At 44.1% G+C, this 14,947-nt stretch overlaps 1 protein-coding gene across 2 annotated transcripts in view; it reads right to left on the bottom strand.

The window, feature by feature from the left end:
* Window positions 1-14,947, bottom strand: part of MAPK14 (mitogen-activated protein kinase 14) — a 64,165-nt gene that overhangs the window by 13,395 nt on the left and 35,823 nt on the right. For both annotated transcript variants that reach the window (XM_024557573.2, XM_045193031.3), the window contains exons 4-8: window positions 11,461-11,572; window positions 10,723-10,752; window positions 10,337-10,384; window positions 9,217-9,331; window positions 8,566-8,637 (exon numbers count right to left, since the gene is read on the bottom strand). In XM_024557573.2, coding sequence (XP_024413341.1) covers window positions 8,566-8,637; window positions 9,217-9,331; window positions 10,337-10,384; window positions 10,723-10,752; window positions 11,461-11,572 — 377 coding nt within the window. The remainder of the gene's footprint in view (window positions 1-8,565; window positions 8,638-9,216; window positions 9,332-10,336; window positions 10,385-10,722; window positions 10,753-11,460; window positions 11,573-14,947) is intronic.

Raw genomic sequence — 14,947 nt, 5'->3', positions numbered from 1 at the left:
GGAAAATGTTGGGACAAAATAAAAATGAAAAACAACAAATAAAACAAAACAAAAACAAACACACAAAATACCCCAATAACAAAAATTAAAAACCCAAACTAAGCCAAAGTGGTGACTTCCTCTAGGCAAGGCTTCCGCAGGATGGTCGTGTCAGGCCGCACGCCCCTCCTGTCCAAAGGTTCAAAATGCCGCTGCACACACCTATCTCACACTCACGTGTGTGCCTGTCAGCACCCCTATCGGTGAAGCGAAGCACACTAGCCGGATACTCAGCAGACAGCGACAGCAGGGAAAACCCAGGGGCCTGCTCAGTCCACACCTACCTCCTCACCTTCCACCAAAGCACCAGTAGCCAGGTAAGCCGAGAGGAGTGGTAAGCAGAGTGTACAGGTGAGAAAGCAGCAGCAGAGCACAGGAGCCAGGGACATACAAACCTACCTGTACACATTCCGGCGAGGACGCCTGACCCACGGAGCTTGGAATATGGTAGGGGCCCCTGTGGGTCCCTGAGCCTAACCACTGAGCTTCCTCTAGAACACCTCTGCCCTGCACTGGCCACAGCAGGCAGAGACCTGGTGAGTGACAAACCAGCAGAGGGCCCCACACCCCACTGCATCTGACCTTCAGAAGTGCCCTAAGGAAGCAGGACACAGGAGGTTTCAACCTTACAAATGGGTTAGCAGACCTCACGCACCCCAAAGGCTCTAAAGAACAGACCGCAAGGCCCAGACCTTCATTCTGGTACCCAGTCTTCCAAGTACACCCAGAAAGTATGTGTACGTGTCAGCGAGAAGACAAAAACTTCCGTTTGCCCTTACTGCTTTTAGCCTTGCCTAAAAAGAAAGTTAAAAAGAAGAGGGAAAAACCTTCTAAAATAGCTTTTAGTAACCTCTGTGAAAATCTGACTAGTTTACCCACATCCACACTGGCATTTGAGGGAAAAGGAGGGTGGGGGATGACTGCCTCCGAACACCTGCCTCATGGTGGGCACTCGGAATGTCTGGGGAGAAGGCGGAGCAGGATGGAGAGGGAGGTGGAAGAAAGTATCTCCTCTCTTGGATATACAGATAAAGGCATTACAGTGGGACTTAAACATAATGGCCCCTGCGAGTCGCAGCTGCCTAAGTTACAGGAATTACTTGTGCAATAGCATCCCCGGTGTCTCGCCCTGTTCTTTTTTTTTTTTCTTCCCCAGATATGAAACTGGCTTAAGTGGAAGAAAATTCTAGACAGGAGTCAGCAAACCCCAACCTGTTTTGAAAATAATGTTTTGCTGGAAGACAGCCACGTCCATTCGTCTATGTATGGTCCACAACGGCCTTCGCCCGACACCGCAGAGCTGAGCAGTCACAACAGACACCACAGGGTCCCCGAAGCCTAAACTATTTGCCGACTGGCCCTTTAAGAAAAGGTTTGCAGGACCCCGTCCTAGACCAAAACGACTTGAGTTCTAGAAATTATGAACAAGTCCGCCCACACAAGTTATTTCTGAATTAAGAATAGAGAATGTGGTCATCTGCAAACAGCGAAACTCAAGATGTTCTGGAGGTTAATGTTTCAATATTTATTTCTTATCTTACTTGATGGTGTTGATGGGGAAAAAATTTAAAGTATACATTAATGGGACATAGCAGAGAAGGGTAGTTGCCGCGTTGCTCTAAAATAATCTAACTACATTACAACAGAATTTAATACAGAATCCTTTCTGGTCACTTAAAATACCTCAGTTTGCAAACATTTAGTTCACTCACACTCTTCAGAAATAAATTTAACTGAGCACCTATCCCACAAGATAAAGTATACTGCATATGAAAATCTAGACTACCTCAACTCTCCAGCGGGTAGTTTTATAAACCAATCTCTAGAAATAATGTTGAGACTGGCAGTCTGTCTAAGAGTCTTCTGACTACTAAAATTGTGAGTGAGGCTCCATGCTCCGGGATGGAGACAGAAGACTGGACTGTGAGTTTCTCAACTGCCCTCACTTCACCCCAACATACCTGGAGAGCAGGCCGTTCCCACCAGTCCTGGTAGCTCACGACCACAATGAGGTGGGGACCCTATGTCTTTTCCCCACTTCTGCCAGGATGGACAGTCTCAGGCCTGCAGAATAAAGCCCCAGTTCCTGGCCCTTCGCGACTTGGCAGCAGGCGTCTCTTCTGAGTCTGCCTCAGCCTATCACTCCTCAACGCACACAAGGCTTAGATTCACAACAAACATTCCAGGCACTTCTAAGCTTCCAACTTTTTACTGACCCAAGTCGTAAACAGGCATACCCTCCCTTTCCCCCAGACCAAGGCCTTTCTCTTGTTATTTACTCTTCAAAGCCTGCTCAAACCACAACTCTGCCATAGAGTATTCCTGGTTGTCCCGAGTTTGAATCAGCCATGCTTCCCCTCAGTAACCTGTTTAAACCTCCGTCAGAGTATCTTTGGTCACTCTGTCTTGTTTCATAGTCAGAGTGGACATTTGTCCAAGGAACTCCTGTAACACACCTTCCCGAGAACGATCATTCTGGTTCGGGGGACAGGCACTACTTATCCCCAGCACCTTCCACAGAGCGGCTCAGTAAACACTGCTTAACTGGCAAAACTTTCTGTAATATGCTTTCCAAACCACCCCTCTGCCTTGCCTTCAAAGTCTAGAAGACCCAGACTCTGTGAAAAGTCCATATATAAAAGTCAAGGAAACCTGCACCATGTAATGTTGCAAGTCCTCCAACACTCCACCTGAAGTGTTTACACCACGCAGAGCACACAAATATTGTGCCATCAGTGTGTGAGGGCCACGGACAAAGGCAGCTGGTAGAGAGTGCCAGCCAGTATTAGGAGCTTAGTCAACACACAATGCAAATGAAAATCGACTGAGAAGCTAAAAGCACTTGCGCGGAGGAAGTGAAAGCATGCAAACCTCAGAAGACATCACCACAGGCTCTCCAAGAGCTGGCAAATCCACTGAAATACAGGTCAGTCTTCCCACAGGGCCAGCTACCGTAAGGCCACTACTGTTTGTCCAGGCAGTTAAGGCCAGAAGGAGCTTCCAGTAGCTATGTAAGCAAAGCAAAGCAAAATTTACCACATATGACAATTAGTTATTTTCACAGCAAGCCATCCTTCATAACAGGTTTAACGCCCTTTCCCCCTACATTGGTGTTATTTTCACTGTTAAAAATGTTTTAATTATAACGATCACGATGTCAAAATTTAAATCATAAATCTGGTGACACTTCCTAAAACGATGACTTCGGCCTCTGATTCCTCTTTAGATTAGGTCCTCAGGATGTAGCCAAAGTAAAAGGAAGCCAGAAGGGAATAGGTGAGGGAAAACCTTAGGGCACAGGAGAAACTGGAGGGAAAGTCAGAGGGATATCCTAGCCATCTCTAAGTGTTCTAGGCACCTTCTAGAAAGCCTCCACAGGCTGGAAATTGAAGATGACTAAAAGGTCTAGTTGCAGGGCCCACCTGCAACTACTACTGTTCGTGGGCAGTGGCTTTCAATTAAAAAATAAAATCCCTGTGGGGCAAAGCCAGGACACCAGTCTCTGGAGGGTAGGACATCCTCCTGGGGTCAAAAAGGCTGCACCAGGATGAGACTTAGCCTACTTGCTTGTCTTCTTGGTCATCGAAACAGTCATCTGCACTGTCGTGCCAAGAAAATTTCCTAAGGTCCTCCAGGTTTGTGAACAAACCTGAGAATCCTGGCGTTTTCTGGAAAAATACATAAATTAGAGAAGGGAGGGCAAATAACAACCTAATAAAATACAGTCGAACCTTGGTTCTCAAAGATCTCCCATATTAAACAACTTGGTTCTCAACCACGGTGCTCACGAAAGTCTCGGTCATCGAACAAAACTTCGGCTCTCGACTGACAACCCTGCCACGCTGCCACCGCTGCGTGTCTCCCAGGCAACAAAGGAGATTCTTTCCTGAACAAATCTCTTTTCCAACAGGCTTCCAGAACAATTTAAGTTCAAGAACCAAGGTTCCACTGTATTTTTCTCCTTCAACCTTCGTTAGGACACTTGGCTTTTAGTGTCTGAAGTGGGACTGCTTTGGAAAAATGAGAGCAAAACCCTGACTGGTGTGGCCCCGTGGCTTGGGCATTGTCCCACAAATGGAAAGGTTGCCAGTTTGACTCTTGGTCAGGGCGCATGGCACAGGCCTGGGTTGTGGGCCAGAAGCCAGGTTGTGGGCCAGGAGCCCAGTTATGGACGGGCGAAAGGCGACCGATCCATATTTCTCTCCCTCTCTTTCTCCTCGCCTTCCCTTCTCTCTAAAAATAAACAAAATCTTAAAAATGAGAGCGAATACTTGAAATCAATGTCTGGAAGTGAGGGGCAGATGTGACAGGAGGAGACACCAGCAGTTTCGGCTCCACGGACAAGGCTTTATCTCACAATCTGCGTCATGTGAACGTCACACGAACACCTGCGTCATAGGTGTTATTATTCTGTCTTTTTTATGTCCTAAGTATTTCATAAAATATTTGAAAAAATCAGAGGAGGAAACAATTCAGCAGAATTAAGGAGTAAATTTAATACACTATGGAAATCCATGGAGCAGGGCAGCAAGCTGATGGCAAGTGGGTCATAACTCAACAGTTAATGTCTTAAGAGCACCATTTCCATTAAAATACAAGGAGAAAAAAAGGTTTACACATGAAGGGAAGTCATCTGATTACCCAGGAAAGGAAAATAACAGTAAACAGAGGCTGTGACCTCTGGAAGAGGAAACGGTATTTGATGTGTAACAGGGCTGCAAAAGCCTTTTCTCTCTTCCTCAGGCTGGCGACTGTTAGGTGTTAGTAATATCATTTCTAACTGGCTCACTCTTTTCAAAGCCAAGGGCTGTTCACAGTAAGTTACTGCACTTGAGGAGACAATCCGGATCCTCACTCCCTCCTAAGCTTCTGTCCCCTGTGCGCACTTGACGTGCCCAGTCAACCAGACTTCCAGGGAAGGGCTGCATTCTTTACAAAACTCACGACTCTACTTTGAGTTCACTGGAAGGGTTCTGCCAAGTCACAAACGAGGAAACTTTCTAACCTAACTATATATATAATTAGCCTCAAGATAAAAATTAGTATTACTTATGTCTTTAGGGGAACTCCAGGAATTATTAACCAGTTCCAGAGGAATCTCTAAAGAAAAAAACTAATCACAAAAAAATGAAAAGGAAAAATAGAAAGACTTGTAGAGATCTAACACTGCATAGTAATAGCGATGTGATTAAACGTAAATGTAATCTAAATCAGCTCTAAAGAACTTGAAAATTCAGATCAGATAAAAACATGTAAAACTACGGCCAGAAGGGAGCTTTCCTGACGTGATAAAAAGCATTTAAGAAAAACGCACAGATAAAACCATACTCCGTGGTGAAAGACTGAAAGTTTCCCTCTGAGACAAGAGCAGGACAAGGATGCCCAGTATTCCACACTGTATTTGGGAGTTCTTGCCACAGCAATTAGAGGAGAGAGGGGAGAAGCATATAAATTGGAACTGAAGAAGTAAAACTATCTCTTCACAGATGACATGATCCTATATATAGAAAATATCAACAACCACAGGAAAGCTACCAGAGCTAGTAAACAAACTGAGCAAAGCTGCAGGGCACAGGAGCAACAAAGAAAAGTCAGGTGTGTTTCTACACACCAACAGTGAACAAAGCACAACGTAAACAGAGAAAACATTCCACGTACAAAGGCATCTAAAGTAATAAAACCCCTAAGAATAAATTTAACCAAGGAGGTAAAAGACTTGCCCACTGAAAATTATAAAACATCACTGAAAGAATTTAAAGAAGACCTAAATAAATGGAACGACATCTCCTGTTCCTGGATAAGAACACTTAATATTGTTAAGATGTCAATATTACCCAAAGTGATCTAATAATTCAATGCAATCTCTATCAAAATTCCAATAGCTTTTTTGCAGAAATGGAAAAGCGCATCCTCAAACTCATCTGGAATTACAAGGGAGCCCAAAGAACCAAACAAGCAAGCAAACAAAAACAAAAAAAGAAAGAAATCTTGAAAATGAGAACAAGATCGAAGGACTCACACCTCCTGATTTCAAAGCTTACCGTAGAGCTATAGCAATCCAAACAGCGTGGCTCTGCTATGAGGACAGACACATAGACCATCGGACGGAACGGGTCACTGACAGGAGTGCCAAGTCCATTCACCGGGACAAGTGAATTTCCACGTGCAGAAGATAAAATGCCCTGGCTGCTGTGGCTCAGTGGACCGAGTGCTGGCCTGCGGACCAGGGGGTCGCTGGCTCGAATCCCAGTCAGGGCACATGCCTGGGTTGCAGGCTGGGTTCCCAGTAGGGGGTGTGCAAGAAGCAACCACACATTGATGTTTCTCTGCCTCTCTTCCTCCCTCCCTTCCCCTCTCTCTAAAAATAAATAAATAAAATCTTTAAAAGAAAATTAACTCAAAATGGATCAGACCTAAGTATAACAGATAAACCCATAAAACTCTACCAAGGAAACAGTAAATCTTCACGACCTTAAGTCTGGTAATGTGTCCTGTGAGAACTTGGTTTTTATGATCCAGGAGAATATCTGCCTCAGAAAGAGCCAAGCAGGAAACAGCATATTACTAAAGTAAGAACTTTGAAGTGAATTCCCATGTATTAAAACAGAATCACCTAGTAAAAACTTTAAATGCAAGGGTTTCCATCTGAAGCTACAGAAGGAAAAGAAGGCAAAGAAGTATGCAGGGAAGGGAAGGCGTCTCACAGGTCTCCAGGTGGCATCGAAAAGGTTGCGCCACCGGGGAGCAGGCAGCCGTCTGTGAGGCAGGCCCGCAGGGCATGACTGCTTTGAAACCTACCAGCAGCCTTCCGCAGATCCATCCTTTACTGCCTGTCATGAAATTTAAATAAAACAAAGCGATGCTTTAATGATTCACAGGAGACAGCAGAGTGTGAAGATGAAGGGAGAAAATGCTTCCCAGATAAGATGGCTGACACTTCCTGCAGGCTCTGCTGCAGGCACTTTGCATATGTCATCTCACTGGACCCTCACACCGCCTTGTGAGGTGTGCACTGTGACCCGCACAGTACAGTTCAGGAACCCCGGAGACTGAGCTGAGGACATCTGCTCAGAGCCACAAAGCTGCGGGTAGAGAGCTCACGTCTAAGCCCAGGGGTCTGGGCCGCAGCCCGCGCTCCGCCCCTCTGTGTGTGTCTGCAGGTGTGGGGGTCGCAGGCTAGCTGAGGGGCGACAGGGAGGCAGGTACACAGAGCAAGCGGAGAGGCGAACGACCAGAGGACAGAGTTAGAGCAGTGTGCCCGGGAGGACAGACCCTGAGACATACACCTACGGAAAAGGAGCAACACAGGTTTCCCCCACTTCTCTTAGCTTTGACTGTAACGTTTGTAGCAAATTTCTAAGAAACAGATACAAGGTGAATGAAGCAAAAGGCAAAGGAGGAATGTAAACTATTAAACGCACTTCAGCTCTGGAGATGAGGAGCAGTAAGGTGAGCTGAATACAAGGAGACGGCACTCTATCAACCCAGTAACACTCAGAGGAAAATGAACAGCTTTCCCCAAGGGAAGAGGCCTTCTCGGCTGGTGAGGCAAGGACATTTTCTCCGGGAGAAGAGAGTGAGAACATGTGGAGAGAGAACACGAACATCACAGGCGCCACAGGAGCATGTCCCAGACTGGAGCGAGTGAACCGACATTCTGGCTCACGCCTGCAAAGCTCGCTCAGCGGAGGGGCCGAGGCTGCCTCCAGGTCTCCGAGCGTGATGGAACCTGCGGCTCCTCTGCAGGCCCAGCTACCCACAGAAGGCTGGTCAAATGAATTTACGAAAATCCTCAAACCGAATTCTAGAAATATTATTCCAACAGTCCTTGTCACGTAAACATCTTCACCAAGCAGAACTGAGGGGAGTTTCAACAAAGCCTATTTTGATATTCGCACTAAGCCGTGACATAGGCATGCAGCACACAGGGAAAGTGTTAATACAAAGAGGCCAAGATAAACCATAAACCAGACAATAAATCGGGAAGTAAATTAAGGTTTGGCTACAATCTGGGGTAAAAACTAAGTTGTGCTTGAAAAAAAAGCAAAAAAGCAGCACAACAGGGCGACCTCGTCCATCTTGCTTAAACAAACACAACGAGGGTCAGCAGGCATATCACTAGAGACCAAATGTAGCTTTGAATATGTAACCCAAACATAAAAACGATACTCCTGACTTACAAATTGGGCATTTGTGCTCACTAAGTGTTTGAACAAGCAGGTTCGACCAGTCATTGAAACCCAGAGCTTCCATGAATATGCTCAGCTTGCAGAACAGGAGTAAGAAACTCACTGCAAAAAAGGGCTTCCCAGCGCATGAGGAGGTTTTCTAACCCGCAGAAGTCAAAGGAAGCCTCTCCTCCCTGTCAAGGCAAGATACTCAGCAAGAGGGCCGGCCTCGTGTGTGTGTGTGGACTCTAAAGGCAAGTAATTGAGAACCTTCCCAAGAGACAGGCAAAAGCAATGCACTTCCATAGACACTGAAACACAGTTAAAAAAATAAGAATCCAAAACTTTTAAAGGATACGGTCTGTACCAGGAAACAACGTTCTTCCAGTCAACAGCTCGGCCATTATGCATCCCACCGACCAAATGTCAACTGGCAAAATCAAACAGAAATAAAGTGTATACAATGTCATATTATCATATTTGGCCACAAATGAAACTGTAACTAGGGGCAAAACACCCAAATGAATATTTAAGACACCTGACGTTAAACAATCATACTCATTTTTATAGAAGTAAGCAAGCTTATTAAGACCTTTACCCCACTAACAGGCTTCATAGGTAGGATAAGTCAAAACATAATTAAGGCAAGAGACATAAACTGTCCACAAAGGGGCAAAAGCTCCTTCCTGGTAGAAATGGTGGATTCTCCCAACTAATATTGAGAGGTTAAGCTTATGAACCCATTGCCTTCAGGCAGAAATACTCAGAGAATAAGTTAAAAATCTAAATAAATAAAAACCCAATTGCTAAATCACAACGTTTGAAAGCTGTGTATTAAAACTTCACCTTCTCTATCTGAGCAACCGAAATATTTTCTCTTTGTGGACTTCAGAAGGATCACTGAGGGAAGAAAAGACGTTTCCTCCTGTGCCTAGCACCTCCACTTCTGAGAATCCCTAATGCACCCAAGCTGGCATTCACAGGCCCTAAAGAACCAAGGGAAGCCAACCTGTCTGGTTGTAATGCATCCAGTTCAGCATGATCTCGGGAGCTCTGTACCACCTGGTGGCCACATAGCCTGTCATTTCATCGTCTGTGTGTCGCGCCAGTCCGAAATCCAAGATCTGAGGGAAAGGAGAGAAATCGGGCACTGAGAGTCAAACTCCTCAGACTTGTAAAGCGGGAGGAAAAAAATCCTAGTGCCTTTAAAGGGAGAACCATGTAGCATTTTCACAGATACATTTCCTGGTCTATGTTCAGAATGCACGGTAAACACAGCCCATACTGTGAAAAATGAAATTACAAAAAGCAAAACAAGAATACCCCTCCTAGGTATTTACCCAAAAGCAACAGAAACAAATGTCCACACAAGGACTTGCAAATGAATATTCACGGCAGCTCTGCACGGACCCAAACTCGAACTGAGGCAAATGTCTATCAGTAGATGGATGGATAAGCAAATTGTGGTATATTCATAAAACGGATGCTACTCAGCAACAGAGGAGGGATGAACTATTGAAACACAATGCAGATGAATCTCAAAAACATGACACCAAGCCAAAGCCCCTCCCCCCCCCACACACACACAGGCATGCACTGTGTGATACGTTTGCACGAAACTCCAGGAAAGACAATCTGTTCTATAGTGTCAGAAAGCAGGTCACTGGCTGCAGCGAGGACTAGGGGCAGAGGGGCGGGGACTGGCGAGGAAGGGCCCAGGGGAAGTTTCTGAGGTGACGGAAATGCTCTTTATCATAACTGAGTTGGTGGTTACTTGGACATATAAACTTGTCAGATGTACACTTAAAATCTCTCCAGGACTGCTCACTTGATAGACTATAATTTTCCTTTATATAAAATGTTAAATTTCAAATTTAACTTTTGGAATGAAAACAAGATACCTGATACCACCTTTAATGTCACTTAATACTAAAGCTTACTAAGTCTATGATTTAAATTTCAAAGTTTGGTATTCTTAAGGACAATATGAATTTATGAATTTTCAGATAAAAATTATGACTTATAAACCATTCCCGACACAAATCTGCCTGGCTAATCAAACGCAATCGCAAGGTGAAACGCATACTTCCCACCGACTCTTCAGCTCACAGTCTTCATTCAGCTCTTACCTTCAGCTCACAGTCTTCATTCACAGCCAGATTGCTAGGTTTCAGGTCCTAGGACACAAGGACAGAGAGCAGAGGGTCACCTGGAGGCCCCTCGGTAAATCCTCTCCTTCGCGGGAAGAAAGGAGGTCCACACACAAACTTCAGACCTCACCCGGCCATGAACAGACAGACAACCTCCAGTCTGCAGCCACTATCTAGTCCTGATTCGTGTTAAATAGGGAAAACTCTACACCTCCTGTCTCTAATCAGTTTAAACCTAGAGTAAAACTGCACTGAATCAATATTCAAACAGCTGAAGTAGGTTTTGGCTAAACGACCGTCTCTCCGAGCCTCCCCACCCCTCCCACCCGGCCCCCCAGAGTAATTCAATAAAACACAAGACTTACCCTGTGGATTATGTCGGCTGAGTGTATATACTGTGAAACAGAGAAGAGCCAGTTAAGTGAGACGTCACCTCCAACACCCTACTGCCACATTCCCTGAGTAGCAGAAGCACATTCTCATACATCAGTAAGAACTGCTGGCATTAACAGCGGGACTAGAAACCCGAAGAAGTCATTATGCGTGGTCTGTACATTCATCGTAACTGATTTCCATACCATCAACTCTGCTCAGAGCTGAAGCATGAGTGAAAGAAAGCTCTCAATCTCATTTTCTAGTTGGTTCTCTGGAGCTCAATAAGGACTCAAAACTGCTAAATATCAAAACTGGTTTAATTTTCAAACACTGTTTATCTACCCCTCCCACAAACAAATCAGCCTCCTCAAGGACGTTTTCAAAGTTTCAACAAGACACCGACCAGTATTAGCTTATACAAAAGCTGATCATGACTGTGTAGACGCGACACTGAAGAGTCCCTCGCTCTCACACACGCACATGGAAGCACCCGCGGGCGGGATGAGCTGGCGTCTGGACCTGCCCCACAATAATCCAGGGCTTGGGGACACCAAGGAAACGAAAGGGGCCATATGCTGGTTCATTATACTATCTATGAGTGTTACTAGCGATTTTGTGAGGGCTCAAAATTTTCCGTAAGTTTTTTTTTTCTTCTTAAGCCCTAAATAGAGGAGAGAAAAGGAAAGAATCCCATGTCTCAAAACCATTACTAATAATACTGCCTGCACCTTGAGACCACGAAGAATCTGGTAGATGAGGAACTGAACGTGGTCGTCCGTGAGCTTCTGACACTTCACGATGTTGTTCAGATCTGCCCCCATGAGATGGGTCACCAGGTACCTAGAAATTAAGGGAGAGTCACACAATAATCCAGAAATCTTACGAAAGTTCTTATCTTTTAAAGAAAAGGCCACCCAGCAAGTACCACAGTGACAGCTAAAAGCTCAGTAACTTCTCGCGGGGGTTCATTTTCAACACCACTATTCTAACTTTATCACCTGTCATCTATTTTTCCAAAAATTTCATACTCGCTCCTACTTGACATATCTTTTCCTAGTTTCTCTAAAGAAAAAGTAAACAGCAAAAATGGATATTAGAATGACATGTGTTAGCATCACTTTTCTTTAAAACTGTTATTGCATGAGAAATACACAGGGTAACTCAATGGATGGCCACGATAAAGCATCTTGTATTTTCAATCCATCATTCTGTTTTCACCGCATTATAACCCCTCCAAGATGTAGGTTCTAACATAGGAGTATCTTTAAAATTTCAAATTGTAATTCTTTTCTGGAATGACTGGTAAAAGGACACTATTCACTGACAACATTCCTACACTTACTTTAAAAAAAGGAGGAACACATTTTATCTGTAAGCAAGATGAGGCAGTCTAGAACTTCTCATAGGTGTGGTGCTGGCAATCAACCCTACTTTTACGTGGTAAGATTAGGGAATGATTAGTCTAGCCCAACAGGTTCACCAGACATATTCCAGATGCAATGCCTTACCCACTCATTACTGAATCACGCAGGGAAGGGAACATAAAAACCACATCAGTGCTAAAGAGGCCGTTCTTAAAATTAGGTTAGGTTTCATCTAGTGGGTAAGAATCATTACCCATTCCTGAGGCTGAATAATAATGTATATTAGTTCAGCTTAAAAGAATGCTGATTTCATTTCATTTCTTTTTTTATAATAAATTTGGAGGGAAAGAAACCAGGCCAGTAAATTTAAATCTACTACAATGTGTTATATGAATAAGTATGTGTATGACCTCTCTTTACATATACACACACCATTGTATTCATTCATTTTCTTCCTCAAAGAAGAACTGAATTTTTTTTTTCTGTTTTCTAATTTCCATGTTGGGCTACTATGATCAGTTTCCAGTTCCACTAAGATCAAAAGGATTTAGCCTAGATGTGACCTTAAGGAAAGATTTTTAGCATTTCATTTTAAAACTTGTATGTTTACATTGCCTTGAGGAAAGGATGGACTCTAAATGCAATCTGAAGTATACACTGGACTTTTTGAAATGTTTTCATAAAGGTAGTTCTTATTTAAGAGATGTCCCAAGCTCAGTGTGGCGTAACTGAAGTCTGTGAGTGCCTACTCTGGGCCGAGCACTATTTATTAGGCCTGTGTCTCAGGCACTCTCTCCACAGCTCCGTGCGGGGAGTCCCATTAGTCCTCCCACTTCACTGGTGAGGCAGGAGGGACAGAACAAGAACATGAACTTGCTCAAGGTTAAAAGACTGGCAGTGCCGGGGCTGGCATCCAAAACTATACGATCTCCCAGACTCTGATCTTCACCTCGGCACACTCTGCCTCCCAGTCCTCCCAGCTGACTTAAAATTTAAGTCAAGAGAATGATTTTCTAAAATGCGTTTTATACATATCACAATAACTAGGGAAGTAATTTTCTTATCAATGCCCAGTATTTACTATCAAAGTTAACCTTTAATGAAAAGGAAAGCTGGCAAAACCAGCAATGAATATTCCATTCTAATGTCACTGTATTTTTTAACCCTACACTGACACATAATCGGACACGTGAGAAAACTGTGAATAACTGATTAATAGTTTGAAATCAGAACTTCCCCCCAAAAATCGGCTAATGGCTGCCACGTCCGTGACACCAACTACGACAAAGGCTTGGGTTGAAGAGGAGAGAATCCAAGTTCTTTCTCATAAGACTGTTCTCCCAACCTTGAAAAACAATTTGAAGGAGGAAAGGTAAACAGTGGAAACACTGCTTTGGATGATTCTACCTAGAATCTGTCTTAATTTATTGAAATAAAATCTAAAAAATATTAGCCCTCTATCACAGCGATTTTCAACAGGAGTGCTGCAAGAATCTTTAAAACGCGTAGTACCTGACTCTACAACCAGGGGCACTGACCTCTCTTCCCTTAGCTGTCAAATAAAAAAATGACAACGGCCAACACAACAACAGCCATCTGGTGTGAATGGATCAACATTAATTTTTTTTTCAGATCGGCAAAAAATACAGTTTTTGGTGTGCCACCGAATTTTAGTAATTACGAGATGGCGAGGCTGCAAACTGCTGCTCTGGCCTGTCTTGCTAGTTCACGAAGGTGCGGAGCAGCGTGACCAAGGCAGCCGCAGGAGTTTCAAGTACAACTACTGAGTTTCAGTGGTTACCAGTGACAGGAAATCCCGTAACACGGCCAGGAGGCCACTGACTGCACAGCCTGAGAGCAAGAACATACTTTTAGTTAGAACACTCCACCACTGCGTAGTGCCCCTCAAGACCCCTCCCCACAGGAGGCCACATCCATTTTATCACTAATTTCCCGACGGAAGGTGAGACTGTCCAAACATTATGTAAGGATGTAAGACTTACCAGTCTATCCAGTAATAACTGTCAAGCACTACCGCTAGGCTACAACCAAATCAATTGAAAAGCATTACTCCTGGCAGAAGTGTCTCGCAGAAACTACCGAAATCACTGCATGCTGTTTCCATGAAGCTCCAAGACCAATCCACGACAACCAACTGTCAAATTTCGACTCATCACATACAGAAAGGTTTCCAAAATAAACCTTGCAACCGTGGACAAAAGTAAGCATCGTGCAAAGTTTCTCAACGCTTATGAAAGACACACCAACTTTTGAAAGTTGTGAACGAGGGAGTGGGAGGAAAACACAGATGAGCACATTTTAAATAGGTCAATTCCAAAAGAAGCACCGACAGCCACACAGTGTCTACAGTATTTGTCTCTGGAAAGCAAATTCGAGGACCTCTAGGTAAGGACACGCCCACCGCTGTCAGTGTTCATAACGTCTCAAATAACTTAGTGACGGCTTGACCTGAGACAGCTGGACAGCTACTGATAATTGTGTCCTGCGCTTTTCTTGTGAAGACGGTCTCCTTTAAATTTAATCAAACTATAAAGAGCATAAACTACCATTTCTCAAAGTGACTCACTACTAAAATGTACTGTACCAGCAAAAAGGCGGAAGTCTACAGTAAGTGGCTTTCAGTTCCGTACACAGTGCCCTCTCCTAGGCCTTTGTTTAGTAAGCACTTTTGGGATAACACCCAGTCAAGACTCCTACCCTACCTTATTTACTTATTTATCTATTTATTTATTATTTTGTTTATTTTTAGAGAGGGTAAGGAAGGGAGGTACAGAAACATCAGTGTGAGAGGAAAACACGAATCAGCTGCCTCTTGCATGCACCCCGACCA

The sequence above is a fragment of the Desmodus rotundus genome, chromosome 11 (genome assembly GCF_022682495.2).
Source record: "Desmodus rotundus isolate HL8 chromosome 11, HLdesRot8A.1, whole genome shotgun sequence".
NCBI lineage: Eukaryota > Metazoa > Chordata > Mammalia > Chiroptera > Phyllostomidae > Desmodus > Desmodus rotundus.
The sequence above is the reverse complement of the archived record's forward strand: the minus strand, read 5'-3'. Positions and strand labels throughout refer to the sequence as shown.